Raw genomic sequence first — 16155 nt, 5'->3', positions numbered from 1 at the left:
AGGGGGGGGGGGGGGTATTACAATATGGTGAAGCTAAAATGTTTTAAAACGTTACTTTTTTTTAAAAAAAAAGGTACTAAAACTATATAAATTTGGTATTGCTGTGATCGTACTCCCCTGCAGAATAAAAAGATAATTTAATTTTCACTGTTCATAGTCACTAAAAAAAGAAACCCATAAGAAATCAGCAGAACTGCTGTTTTTTTCCCCCCAAATCCACCCCATTCTGAATTTTACACCTTCCCAGTACAATATACTTATTAAATAGTACCATTAGAAAGAACAACTTGTTCTATAAAAATTAAGCCCCCATATGGCGGTCAAAAAAAAAAAAAAAAAAGGGAAGGTATACCACACCAACACACAAATTGCCACAAACCGAATAAGTTGTGTATAGTACATTATGTTTTACTATAAACTAATGTAAAATCTGGCCGCTGAAAAAAAATGCTGTGTGATAATCCAGCCTACAGGCATGCACCTCTCTAAGTTGCTCACATATTGTAGACACTGAAGCGCCTAGGGAGAGTGTCAGGGACTGCAAGGGGTTAAGAAAGGATGGAACGGTTTAAAATAATGCCCAGGATCAGGATTGGTCAACAAGGGGTAAGAGGGGCGTGGTTAAGAAGATATAAGGCAGAGGTTTGGAGCAGGAAGCCCTCTTACCTTCAAGCTGCAGTGGAAGAAACACCTTTGCTGCTGCTGTGGAGTTTCAGAGCGTGGTCGTTAAGAAGATGGCAGAGGAACTGTTGCGGAAGGTGGCACAGCGGGTAGCGGCAGAAGGGCCTGCCTGGCTGGAATCCCTGTTGGAGGAAGGAGAGAGGCGAGGAGCGGAGCGGGGCTCGGAACAGTCGGGAGCGGCTACTCGAGGTAGGCCGCAGCGCGTTACACGCCCTCCGGTTAGACTAAGCCCTAGCCCTGTTGCTATGAGGGGTGCTGTGACTGCTGCACAGTCATGCGGTGGTCCCAGCAGGTCCCCTAGGCCTATGTCGACGGGTGCTTCGTCGGTCGACATAGTGCCCCCCTCCCCCCCGTCCACTCGTCGCGCTGGCGTCCTTCCCCATGGCGGTAAGAGGGCGGCGGTTAAACCGGCACGGGTACGGTACAACCCGCCTCGAGCTGCTGATGTGGGCGCGGAGGCAGCGGCCGACTATCGGGACAGTGGGGTGAATATGGCGGACTCAGGCGACTGGTCCGACATGGTCGCTTACCATGCGGCATGTTCACAGGAGCTGGGACTTGCTTCTGGGGCCTGTGTGCAGCCGGGGTCGGCGCCATCTTTCCCCGTGCTGTTCTCTACGCAGCCAGAATTGGCGGCGGGGGGAACAGGGGCGGGACGTCCTGGCAGGCGCAGTGCAGCCAGGACACAAGATGGCGGCGCACAAAAAAAAAAAAAAGAAGATGGCGGCGGGTGCGGGGAGGCGGACGGTGAGCAAGCAGCCCAGCCAGGGGGCGGGGGCTTCTGCGGTGCCTGTCGCTTCTCCACCCCGGTCCCCCCCGGGCCCCTGTCAGCACGGGTCAGGGGCAGGGGGGGAGTGTGCTAGGAAAGATAGGAGTGAGGGTGTTTTGGATGCTATTTGCCCTTCTCCTGCCTTGTCATCTTTCTCTCCTGCAGGTCCAAGAAGGGAGCGTTCCAGGCGAGGGAGGAAACGCCGGGCTGGTGGACATCGCCGGCACGGCCATCATGGACGTCGCAGGTCAGGTGACGGGAAGAGGCGTGGTCGACGGTATTCCTCGTCTTCCAGCGATGGTTTCTCCTCCTCGTCTGCGACGACGTCCGCATCATCCGGATCATGGAGGAGGTCGTCGAGGAGATCCTCACGGCCGCAGAGACGCAGTCGACGCCGGGAGGTGCAGCGCTTGTCGGTGGATCAGGAGCAGCTATCCCAGGTTGTACCTCCCGCCGGGCCGGTGGAGGAGGTGCAGGCCGTGGTTCCAGTGCCGCGGCAAGTGGCTGAAGGACCCTCTGGAGTCGGTGGGACCTCTGGGAGCGGTGAGTCGGCCTGCGGTGACGCATGGCTTAATAAACCTAATGCAGCGGGTGCGGATTTGATTTCTGTTTTAAAAGCCGTGGTGGCTGGGTTGAAAGTGAATGAGGGAACGTCGTGTCCCTCTGTGCCACCAGAGGGAGCTATGCCCCCGTCTGAGAAAGAGAATGCTTTAGCTAGTTTGACGTTTAGAGATTCATTGTTTTGTGGAGTCGCTCCTCTCGGGACTCATTTGTCAGCTGAGGTCAAGGACAAGATTTGGAGGAATGAATTTGTGGATATTTGGTCCTTGGTCTCGGTGGAGCAGGTGACTGTCGACAAGGAGCGGGGCTTTGAGAGAGGTTCGGATAGGAAAGCAAAAGTAGCGAAAACATTTGGCAACTGGGTACAGTGTTATGCTACACTGGCTCATGTTATTTGCCAACGCTATCCTGGGAAAGGGGCCGAGTTGTTTGTCTATTTTGACACAATTTTCAGCGCCCACAGGCTGCACGGTGGTGCGGCCTGGTGGCGTTATGATGAAGAATTTCGGCGACGTTTGGCTTTGTCGCCTGATATTAGTTGGGCGACGAAGGCAACGGACGTGTGGTTGCAGCTTATTTTAGCGCAAGGGAGTAGGCAACAACGCCCCTTTCCCAGTGCGGCCGCAGCACCGGGCCCCGCCCCTGGAGTTGCGGCCGCTAGGCCCACAGGTGCCTGTTGGCTCTACAATGAGGGCCACTGTCGTTTCTTTGCCACGTGCAAATTTCGACATGAATGCTCAATCTGTGGGGGCGCTCATTCGGCGCTCCGGTGTTTCCGGAGAGGTAAGCAGCCGGTCAAGGCACCTCCTTCCGGCGCAGCGGAGAACGCCGGTGAACGTGCTCGAGATGGGCCCATGGTTAGAGCGGTACCACAGGAGGCGGGAAGCAGAGGTGCTCATTAACGGGTTTTCGTTTGGTTTTGAGATTCCTTTTGAATATTCTGCGACATTGTCATTGGCTGACAATTTGAAGTCGATCAATGAGAATGTGGGCATTGCGCGGTTAAAATTAGCTAAAGAAGTGGAATTAGGAAGAATGGCAGGTCCATTCAGCGAGCCGCCGTATACGAATCTGCGAGTTTCCCCCCTTGGTTTAGTTCCAAAGAAGGAACGAGGAAAGTTTAGGCTGATTCATCACCTTTCTTTTCCTCGCGGTGGTTCTGTTAATGACGGTATTTCTAGGGCGGAGGCGGCGGTTTCGTATACGTCTTTTGATGTTGCAGTCAGGTTGGTATAGGCGGCTGGAAAAGGGGCGTTGTTAGCCAAATCCGATATTGAAGCGGCCTTTCGTTTGCTGCCGGTTCATCCGGAGTGTTTTCACCTGCTGGGTTGTTGTTTAGACAAAGGGTTTTACGTGGATATGTGCCTTCCTATGGGTTGTTCAATATCATGCAGTTACTTTGAGATGTTTGCGTCATTTTTAGAGTGGGTAGTTCGTTTGGAGTCTGGTTGTGACTCGGTCATTCATTATCTGGATGATTTTCTTTTTGTGGGCCCGGGGGGCTCTGGGTTGTGCAGCACGTTGCTGAGAGTGTTTCGACAGGTGATGTCGCGTTTCGGGGTACCTATTTCCGAGGATAAGACGGAAGGTCCTGTAACGGTTTTGTCATTTTTGGGTATCGAAATAGATAGCGAGCGGATGATTTTCGGTTGCCGGATGATAAATTGGCAAGGCTAGTGACGCAGGTTGACCAGGTCATGGGGTCGAAAAAAGTGACGTTAAAACAGTTACAGTCGTTAATGGGATTGCTGGTGTTTGCTTGTCGTATAATTCCAATGGGTCGTGTTTTTTCTAGGCGTTTGTCTTTAGCCACTAGAGGTATCTCGAAGCCAAATCATTTTATCAGGGTAACCTCTTGTATGAGGAAGGATTTGTTTGTCTGGCATTCTTTTTTGAGTTCGTTTAACGGGAGGTCGGTGTGTCAGGACGCTGAGTTGTCTAATGTAGACTTGGAATTATTTACGGATGCAGCCAGAAGTGATGGTTTTGGAGCAATTTTGGGCCGAAGTTGGTGTAGATCCCCTTGGCCCTTGCATTGGAGTGATTTGGGAGTCTTACGTAATTTAACGCTATTGGAATTGTTTCCTATTATAGTTGCAATAGAGTTATGGGGTAGCGTGATGGTGAATGAGGATTGTATTTTGGACAGACAACATGGCGGTGGTGCATGCGGTGAACGGGTTGTCGTCTAGTTCGTTGCCGGTATTAGCTTTATTAAGACGGTTGGTTTTGAAGTGTTTGCGTTTGAATGTGTGGTTTCGTGCAAAACATGTTCCGGGTGTCAGTAATGTGATGGCTGATGCTTTGTCTCGTTCACAGATGTCCCGGTTTCGGGAATTGCACCCGGCAGCTTTGGCAGAAGGGGTGTCCCCCCCCTTCACTTATGGGCCCTGGTCGAGGACAACTTATGAGACTGTTGAGGGGTTCGGTGGTACCGGCGACTTGGAAGAGTCATTGCAGAGCGTGGGATCGGTGGTTGGAGATTGCGGGGAATGACTTCCCATCACAGGAGGGGTGTCACCTGGACGTTACGATAGCAAGTTTGGTACAAATACGTCAGGAAGGGGGTAGTGCGGCCACGGCGAGCAAGTTTTTAGCAGGAGTGGCCTTTATGTTAAAATTGTGGGGATGCAGAGATGTTACAAAAGAATTTGTAGTTCGGCAGTCTTTAAAAGGGTGGAAAAAAGAGGCGTGTTCAAGGGACACGAGGCGGCCAGTATCTTTTTCACTTTTGGGTCGGCTTCTAGCCGTTTTATGTTTTGTGTGTCGGGATGAATATGAAGTGTCCTTGTTCGGCGCGGCGTTTTCGTTGGCTTTCTTTGCCGCTTTGCGAGTTAGTGAGCTGGTTCCGCACAGAGTAAGTGCGAGCGGTGGTCTTCTCGGATCGGATGTAGTAACGTTGGGAGATTCTCTCAGGGTCTGTGTGCGGAGGTCAAAGACTGATGTGGTAGGAAAGGGGGCTTGGCTGTCGATTGGGAGGATTGGGGGGCAGTATTGCCCGGTAAAATGGGTCCAGGAATTCGTGTTGGTCCGAGTGCCCGGGACGCAATTCTTGATCCATCAGGATGGATCCGCGATGTCGCGTTTTCAATTTGAGGCGATTTTTAAGGCCGGCTTGAAGTATCTAGGTTTGCCGCCGGGCGAGTTTGGTACACATTCATTTAGGATAGGTGCGGCAACTGAGGCAGATGCCTTGGGTTTGGATTCAGCGGCTATCATGAGTCTGGGTAGATGGCGCTCTAATAGCTATAAGTCATATGTGCGACCTGATCTGGTTTTAAAGATGGTGTAAGCTGGAAGTTTTCATAAGAAAGGTCGCCCCCTCCCCTTCCCCCCCCCCCCCGTTTTCCTTCCTGTTATATGGAGTGTTATGTTAACCCTGCCTGTAATTTTAATTTGACCGGAATGTAGCTTAATTTCTTTGTTAGGGTTGCGGCACCCCCAAGTGTGGATCTTGGGGCATTCGTATGTGCATTGGGCAGCGGTTCGAGCGGGTCGAAGGCCATTAGGTCCGAATTTGGGCCTCGCACAGGCCGACGTCCATTGGAGAGGTGTCCGGGGATTACGGTGGGTGCAGTTACTGCCAGAAGTAGTGGCAGTTACAAGGCACACGTACGGACCTGTTGTCCTAATCATCCATGCGGGTGGAAATGATATCGGCCAAGGGAAAATGGCTGAGTTATTGTCAATTATACGAACTGATTTGGCGCGTTTTCGGGATCTGTTCGCCCGTTGCGTGATAGTTTGGTCCGAAATAGTGGCGTGCACGGTGTGGCGAGGAGCGAGGAATATGGCAGCTTTGGAGAGAGTGCGCAGGTTAATTAATGTGCGGGTGTCGCGGTTCATTCGCTCTATAGGGGGGATCGGGTTGCGACACCAATCCCTGGAGGGGGATAATGCAGATCTGCTGGCACCGGATGGAGTGCATCTGAATGATATCGGGCTCGATATCTTTTTATTGGATCTCTTGGATGGTGCCGAGAGAGGGCTGGCGTTGCTTGGTGGGGGTGGTCGGGGGACTGAGTAGGTTTCTCAGTTCCCCCTTCTTGGCGGAAAGTACAGCAGATGAAGACGGAGGTAGCACCCTACATGCCTGATGGAGACAGGGAGCATCGGCATTTCAGGAGGAGAGGAAATAAATAAATATATATATGTCTTCATGCCGATGGTTGTAAATAATAATAAAGCTGTGGCCACTTCCACATTTGCATAAAGAAGGTGTTGGTGTGTTAATTCAAAGAAGGATGGTTAAGGTCCTGGGCAGGTAAAGTGGATAATGGGTCCTTGCAGTCTTACTGCTATGGGTTTCTGATGAAGACTGGTAGGATTTAATCTTTGTGGAGACAGATTTTTTTATTTAATATACCCTAGCATAATGTAATCAGATACAGCAGGATCCTAAGGCATCGAAGGTTAGATTATAGACAATTGGTGTATCTATTGGAGCGGTACACAATATATTTCAGGCCATGCTTTCAGTTATAGCTCCTGAGGTCTTAAATCCTAAAATTAGGTTTTTAAATATATACTATGGCTGCAGATTACCTTTTCTATGGACTTCGAGAGTCTGTACATCATTGAGAGTCCAACATTAAGAGGTCATGATCTTTATTTACACTTAATACTAAATATAAAACATTTCAGTGCTTGCAACACATAAAAGACCGTACGAACAGTGCAAAAAAAAAAAAAAAATGGTTTTCTACTGTGAAAGCTTAGTCTTCCCAGTCATCGTCCTCCACATCATCTTCATCTGTAAGAGTAAAGTTATAAAAAATAAAATCTATAGATATTTGGATGTTTTATTAATATAGGAGTTATTCTACGCAACACATTTATGGCATATCAACCACACCCTGGTTCTCGGGAAAGGGAGAGGTCGGGTGGATCCCCCATCCATTGCCAATTAATGGGATTCCCCATACAAGATTCTAGTAGGAAAACCACTTTAAACAAAAGTAGACAAGGTTAACAAAAAGGACAATGCATATCTGCCAACTGTCCCAATTCTCTCAGGCCAGTCCCAAGAGTCTTTTTTTATCAGGATATACCCATCCCCATAATGCACGACGAGACTCGCAGCTATACAGAGTTATAGAATAATGGCGTTACACTGGTGTAGTACCTTATACTGACAGCGTTAATACCGTGAACAGACCAATGTTTAACCTCTTATTAACTGTGGCTAACATACCTGAGGAGTGTATTGCCTTGTGCCTTCTTTTTATGACATCCATTAAGGCTGTGACGATATTAGAACTGTCTGAATTTTCAACCTTTACAGTTTGGGTAACCTAAAGGAATCCATAAATCCACATGATGATATCCATATTTGCCAAGAACAGTGAAATCTGTTCATAATGAATGCATATTAAAAGAAAAAAACAAGTGCAACAGCATTTCCATAGTGTGGACCTGGCCTAAAAACAGGCACGTATTGGCAGGCCTGATAAGAACTTTGTGATGGCAGCTGTTTGGCCCTTGATCGGTCATAGCCAAATTTTATAGCTCCTGAGCCCACTCCATCACCGCTCAATACATGTACGGCTTGACCAAGAAGTACTTTGCGCTTGTGCTGAACATGTACAGTACAGGATCGGGGTACAAACAAGCAATAGTTTAGACTTCAGGCAGCAATACATCCATTGAGGTATATTTAGAAACTGACTAGTAGGCCAATGTGAAATTTGTGTAGTCCGTGCCAATGTTCATACTGATTGAGGAATACGGCATAACTATGGATACACTCAGACTTCTGTGCAAGAAGTGGTGGAAATCTTTAGTAAGCAAGTCGAAGCGCGCCACGCCTCTCTTACTGACACTTCGGGTATGTTCACACGCAGTAGCAAAATACGGAGCTGTTTTCAGGCGAACACAGATCCTGATTTTCAGACTTTTTTTAACTCGTTTTTCGCAGCGTTTACTGCAGTCTTTGGAGCTGTTTTTCAATGGAGTCAATGAAAACGCCTCCAAAAACGTCCCAAGAAGTGTCCTGCAGTTCTTTTGACAAGCCGTCATTTTACGTGCCGTATTTTGACAGCGACGCGTAAAATAAAGGCTCGTGGGAACAGACCATCGTAATTCCCAATGGGCAGATGTTTGTAGGCGTATTAGAGGCGTTTTTTCAGGCGTAATGCGAGGTGTAAAACGCCTGAATTACGACTGAAAACAGTGCATGTGAACATACCCTTACCGAAAACCTGTAGGTGCCAGAAAGCAGCAGGTTCTTTGTCAATGTGGTGCTCAGTCCAAGTGCCATTCTATTAAAGCAATTACACAAACAAAAAAAAACACATTTGCTTAATACATAATTTTGGTTCATTGTTTTGTTTTCATACGGTAGATTTACGGAATGCTCTATATTTGTGTACACTTACAGATTTCAGCTGGATGCCCTGCTTGATCTGGTCCAAGAACACAACAGGATTAGTCTGTTGCGGAGGATCTTTACTGGAAACCACAAGTTCCTGTATTTTGGGTGCAGGGTTGCTGGTTTCCTTGACTTGGGAAATGGATGAGAGCTCCGATTCATTAGACTGTAGATTCTCAAATGCAAGTGGGGGTGGAGGTGGTGGTATAGCAGCAGACATGGGATTTGTGTTTAGCAGACATTCATTGGAATTACATAGAGTAATAGTTTCGGAGTTAAATCTAGCAATTAGCGGAAGTTGTGGAGGCGATGGAACATCTACGATTTTATTAGGGGGCTCACTGCAAGGGATAGATGAAGGAAAGTGGCCTGGTATGCAATTGTGTGTATCTGAAGAGCATCTATCAAAGAGATGAAGTGATTGAGGTGGAGAGACTAGATTCATTTTAGAGACTGGTGGGACATGCTCTGGAATGGATGGTGGAAAATGAAGATTGCTTCCAGTTGCAAAAGACTTTCCTCCAGAAATGGGCAAAGGTGGTGGCATTTTCAAAGAATTTTTAGCAGAAAGAGGTTGTGGAGGGGGAGAGGCTCTCTTTGAACGTAGATGCACTGGAAGGTTAACTGCTGGAGAAAAGCTTTGAGACAACTCGTCCAAATATGGAGGCATTGGAGGAACGGGTCTCATTGAGGGGAAGTGGCTAAAAGGGGGAGGAGTTTCATGGGGTGGTTGCACTTTGGTCAGGGAAGGAAGGTAACAGGACGGCGAACCACGTGCCAAAATTGCTGCAATTTTTGCAACATGTGTAGAGTTCTCATCAAAAGAGTTTAGTTTTTTCGATGGGGTTAAGCTTGAGGACGACAATGAATGGAGTCTAGTACGTGTGCTTGACCTTTCCACAGATGCTGAAGGGAAGAGAATAATGCTTAGTTATGGAACCTCAACCCCCCTAATTAGAAATACATGGAAGGGAGATTCTGAAAGCTTTAGTACATACTCATCCTGCGTGTCTGCTTCCTCACAGCGTCCATGCTGCCTTTTTTTTCCAGCACAGAAGATATACTATGTGACACCTCCGGGTCTTGAAGGCGTTTCTCTTTGACAGCTGCCATCTTGAACAACCTCTTCAAGTCTATGTCTGAACTAGCCTGAAAAAAAAAAACCATAGAGGACAAAAAAAAAAAAAAAAAAGTAGATGAATATATGGTGCTTAGACCCAAGTTAATTCCCCTTTAGGCCTCATGCACACATGTGCCTTTTGGCTTGTAACCTGGTGCGCAAAATGTATTTGTCACTTCGCTCTAAGGAAGGATCAGTTCTGTGGACAGTATTTTTCCTGAAACCAGTGACTTCAGTCCTTTTTGGGAAGAATTATGTCCAATGTACAGCATTTGATGGAGCATTGTAGTTTTTGAATAATGCTCAGATCTGGACAGGAATATTTAAACAAAGCAATTCACATGTTTCGAACATTGCCTATGTATTAGAGGAAAAACCACCAAGCTGAACGTGAACTTTAAATATGTGCATGTGCATGAGGCCTAAGGCGTCCCTTTAAGGCCACATGCATGGAGTACATATGGATTTATATTAGACTCAAGAAACCCATGTGCCACCATACAATGCCCCACATGGATTGATATCAGAAATTGAATACAAGCTTAAAAAAAAAAGAAACAAATAATAAAAGTTAACAGAAGTAGACCTTACATCAAAACCAGGAACAGCATTAAATCCCACGTGAGTAACATGCCTGTAGAGAGAAACAAAGTCTGTTTTTGTTTTTTAAATTAGAACAATTTATTGGATAGGTGCGTTAACGGCAACAGTCAAAGTTCTCACACTGCCTTTTTCTGCATCTTTTTTTAAAGATGTTAAAGAGGTATTCCAGTTGTAGAGTAACCACGAGTTTTCACCGGATAGGTGGTAACTGGCAAGACCAGTTGGGGGTCAGACCCCTGGGACCTCCATTGATCACCAGAATGTGAGGTTCCTTTACCCCTGTTTGAATAGAGCGGCAGTGTGCATGCTCAACCAAAGCCTATGGGGTAGACTGAGATCGTACTATAGACTACGACGTACCAGCTTGCAAAGTGTGAACACAACCCACCTTGCAGGCCTATTTGCAATGCAGTTGTATCTTAAAGAGGCAGGGCTTTCCTAGGGTGTGAACAAAAGGTGAGGCTTAACTTTGTTCATAAATTGGCCGCTTACATAAATACATTAGGGCTACATTACTAGGAAGAGCTCTCCAGCAATTTGCATTAACGTTATCTAGGAACAGTTATTCTATGTGCAGAACTGTCTACAGTGCTGAACTGAGATTGTCACCATTCACATTGGCCCCTGTCCACATTGAGGCTCCATACAACATACTGATGGCTTAATCTGTAATTTTATATTAAGTGTGGTTGTGTCACCCCTGTAGTGAAGCGCTTAGATTTTGGTAGTTTAACGAAAAGTCTTGAATTCTCTGATAATCATTAAAAAAAACAAAAAAACACAACACATTTTCTGCCCTATAGGTTAGGCCATAATATAGATTTGAGGACAAGCCATGACTTACGTGAAGTTAGTGGGTGAGCCAATATCCAATTTGTTCAACTTTCCTCTTTGAGCTCGCGCTGTAAAGGGCTCCTTAGGTGTGTAATAAACAGAACCATTTTCAGGTCTTGCCTCTGATGCTTGAAATATAGAGCCTGTGTAAGGGTGAAGAAGAGGCATAAAAATATGACATTTAAATGGGAAAAAGGGGATTTTTTATTTTTTTTAACTGGTTAAGGACCAGGCACCAATTCGATATTTTTTAATCACACGCTAGCTAAACGGCTATAACTTTGTGTTGGGCTACCAATGTGATTTTTGCGATGTTTTCGTAACCAGGTTTCTTTATACGCAATTTCGCTTGGATAGGCAAAAGCATTCCGGAGTTATTACCACATAAAGTGACACGTCAGATTTTCAAAAATCAGCTGTGTCCACAAGGCCAAAACAGGCTTAGGCACTAAGGGGTTAACATTTAGCATTCAATGTTCTGAAAACGAAATTGCTAAATTTGGCAAATTAAAGGGGTTACACAAGATTAGATATTTTTTCCTCCTAGAAGCTGAGTCATAGTTATAGGGGGTGCAGAGGTAGAACATGCCACATAAAGACACATTAGTACAGTCTCTGCGAGAAAAATAAATAAAAAAAAGAATGCTTACAGGACAGAAGCAAATTCCAACAGAAGAATTACCATTGAATTAAACAGTAATGGAAGCTACAGATGTAGCCATCTTTATCTTGACTGATAACTTGCTGCAGCGTGATATCACACAACAAAAGCCATTGAAAAGTCATTGAAAAAGTCAAGATAAAGGATCTTGCCACTGTGTATTTAATGCGGTAAAAGTCAAGATGGCTACATCAGTCATTCAGCTTTCCGTTCATCTGATGGTAAGATCTAATGGAACCCATGAACGGAAGGCAGACGCTGATGTGAGCAGGCCCTGAACTAGACAGTTTGTGAGGACCCCTGCTAGATTTTTCATTGGGTACCAAAAACTTTAAATTACAACTGCCAGAAATCTTCACTCTTGCCACAAAGTTTATCCTATAGAAAAGCCATTAGTCTATAGCTGCTATAGACAAATGCGTAAAAGGCAGAGAATAAAATGTCTAGAGTCGGCACAATGTTGCAGCATGCCTGACAGAGACAGAGCCAGATTACCCTTAAAGTTATATTGCAAGTGGTGTGGCACAATATGATACAAAGATTCAGATTGAAGCCACGAACAACTTTTCCCACCACAGCCCATCCGGTATGTAGGTTTGCTCAATCTGACGAACGATTAAGTAATAAGGTGTCAGGAGACTTTACACAATGCAAAAAAAATAAAAATGTTTTGTATGCGCCATGTATTGAGTATAGGCACAGTAGGATACCATTTCAGCACTACGTGGCAATGTTAAACATGCATAAATCAGTAGTATTTAAACACCACTTGTAGCCGTGTTATCTGAAAACTTGACATAACATGGACATTGCGTGGTAATGGCATTTAGACCGTAGTATGGATGTAGTTGGACACCGCAATGTACAGTAAGCAGGTACCTATATTATGTGGGCTCTCCATGACAACAGTATCTGGATATTGCGCAGCTGTATTAAAACATTCAGAGTAGAAGCCAGTGACATTTGTAAACAACCACTGCATGTGAATGTATCCTAAAGCCCTGTTCACATGGAGTTTTTATGCAGGCAGATTTTCACCTGCCTGCAGTTTCTTGCCACGGTTTCAGCTGCATTTCTCAGCTGCGGCAATTGAGTTTCACGGTCAAAAATATGCTTTCTCTGCCTCCCAATGATTTCAACGGGAGGTCAGAGACTGAACCGCGGGAAGAAAGAGGATGTTGCTTTTTTTTTCCCCCCGCAGCCGGCTAAAAGCACCAGTGGGGGGGAAAAAAAAAAAGAAGCCTCTGCCTCCCATTGAAATCAATGGGAGGCGGTTTTGGGCGTTCTTTGGCACCGATTCGGATTCAGTTTCCATGTCAAAACACCCAGTGAGAACAAGGCTTAAGGGTGCATATACACCCTTTTTTTATGCCATCGCCACAATTAAAAAAAAAAAAAAAAAATAGGTTTTACCACTGTCTTCAAGGAAACGCATATAAAAACATTTACATGGGACTGTAGATCAGGAACCTACAGGGTACAGGATACATAATTTCTGTATCCGACAAAAGCCAAAAACGTGATGTAAAGTGAATAGAGCCCTACAATACTTCACATGTAAAGATTCTCGCATACCGAGGCCACTACTAAAAAGGATTATCCCAGGGGCAAGACCGTTACAGTTAAAGGGTAAGGCACCACGGAGCGGAATTGATCTGGCAAAAAACACGCTGGTGGGCTATTAGGCATAGTTGTCAAATTGCTTTTTAACCCCTTAATGCATTACCACATACATACAGGTCATGGGGAGGGTCCCCTTCCCGCATTATGACACAATCGCACAGGCACAACAGCTGTCAGTAATCCGTCTGACTGCCAGACCCATTGAAATCTGAGAAATGTCAGATAGCGGCCATTTAACCTCTTAAAAGCTGTAGTCCATAGCCACATTTAAGTGGTGTGACAGAGGGAGAGGGCTCCCTCTGTCACTCATGGGTGGCCACCAAACTATTGCTGGCTGTCAATGGGTTGCCATGGGCCTAACAAAGGCTCCCAGGACTACATGCTGTTTAGTAAAAATTAGAAAACAATTGTGCCATAAAAAGTGGCTTAGTTTTACACAAAAAGATATAAATAAATAAAAAAATAAATAAAAAAAAAATAAAAATAAACTAACAAGCCCCACATACCCCAAAATAATACCAAAGAAAATTATCTCATTCCACAAGAAAAATCAAGCCTACATATTGCTACATCAACAGAATACAAGAGTAAGGTCCATTGGAAATCAGAATTGCAAAAAATAAATTTTTGGTTAGTCATTGTGTAAAAGTAAAAAAAATAAAAAATAAAAAAAAAGTATATATTATACATATTTGGTATTTCCACAATCATTCCAACCCATAAAATAAAGGTAACAGGTTATTTACGTTGCATAGTTAAGGCTGGGTTCACCGTTTTTTGCAGGAGGAAAACCTGCCTCAAAATTCAGTTTGGAGCTTTGAGGCAGATTTTGCTCTGCCTGCACGCCAATTTTCGCCCGCAGCCATTGAGCGCCGCCAGCAAAATAACCCACGAAATGCGCTTTCTCTGGCTCCCATTGATGTCATTGGGATGTCAGGTGTAAACACCCAAAGATAGGGCATGTCCCTTTTCCCGCGAGACTGTTTTTCCGCTCGCATGAAAAAACGCCTCCGATTGAAATCGGCATTTTCCTTCACGGTTTCCGCATCAACAAAAACTCTGAACTCCCCATAACAGCGCAAGTTTCAAAATTAAACAATGCTGCAATAGCTGGGTTGTTTTTTTTTCGGGTGGGGGGGGGGGGGGTGTTTGGCCATTAAGAGGTTAATGCCCACACAGCATTGCAGGTAAAACTGATGTTTATCTGCAAGTTTGTGCAGCCGTCAATAAATAGATTTTGCAGGAAGCCAGCTGTTTTAACCACAAGTATGCTGAGCAGAAAGCCGGCACGGTTTATGCTAGCATCGATGCCACCCAGTGGGGCCGTACCGTGATAAAGGTCTTTTTTTTGGGGGGGGGGGGTTTGAAACACTTTCAATAAATGGACCAAGACCACCTGATAGCTGAACAATTACTTCAAAACTAAATAATACAATACAGGTTCACACGAGCCAATGCAAAGGGAGCATGTTGCTATTGAGTACAGGAAGATAGATAAAAAACAAACATGTAGCCATCTTTATCTTGACTTTTAAACACATGAAGTACAGTGTCAAGAAACTGACTTTCAATGGCATTTGTTGTGGAATACCACGCTGCAGCAAGTTATCAGAGTCAAGATAAACTTGGCTACATCTGTACACAATGCCACGTATAAAGGTGGACAATCATGGAAAAACAAAATAAACTGCCCAGTGGGGCAAACAGCATATTATTGATTCCATCAAGTTACCCTGGTCTATAACACAACAAATTGTTTATCCCAAACTCACCAATCATGTTAAACAGCGCCATACTTCTCAAAACCAGCCAACACACAGCAGGGCCTGGGCTGAATGCATTGTTTTATATGCTGTCTACTTAACCCATCAAGCACCTGATTACTGTTATAATCCTCACCTGAGTGGGAAGTAACTGGATCTCAATGTCCTATCCGTGGACTTCATTGAATTTGGATCATTTAGCCCAGGGCTCTACAACGTTTTGATCTGTTCACACATTGCTGTCATAGGATACGTTAACATAAGTCGTTTTTAACCACGCTATCAAAAATTTTATCAAATTAGACCGCAGACCAGACATCTAAATGAAATCAGACCCACACGTAAATCAAATTAATTTAAATACTTCTCCTCACTCCTGGCTTCTCTCTACCTCAGGGCGGTGGCACAGGGCAGGTCAATACCACTTTATTCAATCGTAAAATATTTTGCTGCATATTTGTACTCATACCATTATGTTTATTTAATATATTAGGCCCTGTTCACACAGCGGAATTTTCACGCTGGTTCCGACATGTTTTCTGCATAAAATGCTTGTCAAAAGCTCCTATTGTCTTCAATGGGAACCTGCCTGTTGTTCATTAAGGGTATGTTCACACGGCCAAATTTCAGACGTATACGAGGCGTATTTTGCCTCGTTTTACGTCTGAAAATAGGGCTACAATACGTCGGCAAACATCTGCCCATTCATTTGAATGGGTTTGCCGACGTACTGTGCAGACGACCTGTTATTTACGCGTCGTCGTTTGACAGCTGTCAAACGACGACCCGTAAAAATACAGCCTCGTCAAAAGAAGTGCAGGACACTTCTTTGGACGTTTTTGGAGCTGTTTTCTCATAGACTCCAATGAAAACAGCTCCAAAAACGGACGTAGAAAACGGCGCGAAAAATGCCACGAAAAATGCGAGTTGGTAAAAAAACGTCTGAAAAGCAGGGTCTGTTTTCCCTTGAAAACAGCTCTGGATTTTCAGACGTTTTTGTTGACTACGTGTGAACATACCCTTAGGGCGTATTCCACTGCAAAAACAGAGTCGCGTAGTCCCAAACAGATTATCCCCACGCAGATTATCCACATTAACTTGGGGCTCATCTGCATGCAGAAATATTTAACGTCAAAAACCATTGCAGAAATCCTCGGGTCAGCTGTGGAT

The 16155-nt window shown here is 45.1% G+C and overlaps 1 protein-coding gene across 1 annotated transcript; it reads right to left on the bottom strand.

The window, feature by feature from the left end:
- Window positions 1–6659: 6659 nt before the first annotated feature.
- Window positions 6660–15016, bottom strand: LOC142657467 (uncharacterized). The gene is made up of 7 exons (XM_075832501.1): window positions 14995–15016; window positions 10949–11081; window positions 10093–10135; window positions 9380–9530; window positions 8389–9287; window positions 7206–7305; window positions 6660–6764 (listed from the first exon to the last, which is right to left on the bottom strand). The coding sequence occupies exons 1-7, from the start codon at window positions 15014–15016 to the stop codon at window positions 6727–6729; spliced, it is 1386 nt and encodes a 461-aa protein (XP_075688616.1). The 3' UTR covers window positions 6660–6726.
- Between the last annotated feature and the right edge of the window lie 1139 nt (window positions 15017–16155).

This window comes from Rhinoderma darwinii, chromosome 7 (genome assembly GCF_050947455.1).
Source record: "Rhinoderma darwinii isolate aRhiDar2 chromosome 7, aRhiDar2.hap1, whole genome shotgun sequence".
NCBI lineage: Eukaryota > Metazoa > Chordata > Amphibia > Anura > Rhinodermatidae > Rhinoderma > Rhinoderma darwinii.
The sequence above is the reverse complement of the archived record's forward strand: the minus strand, read 5'-3'. Positions and strand labels throughout refer to the sequence as shown.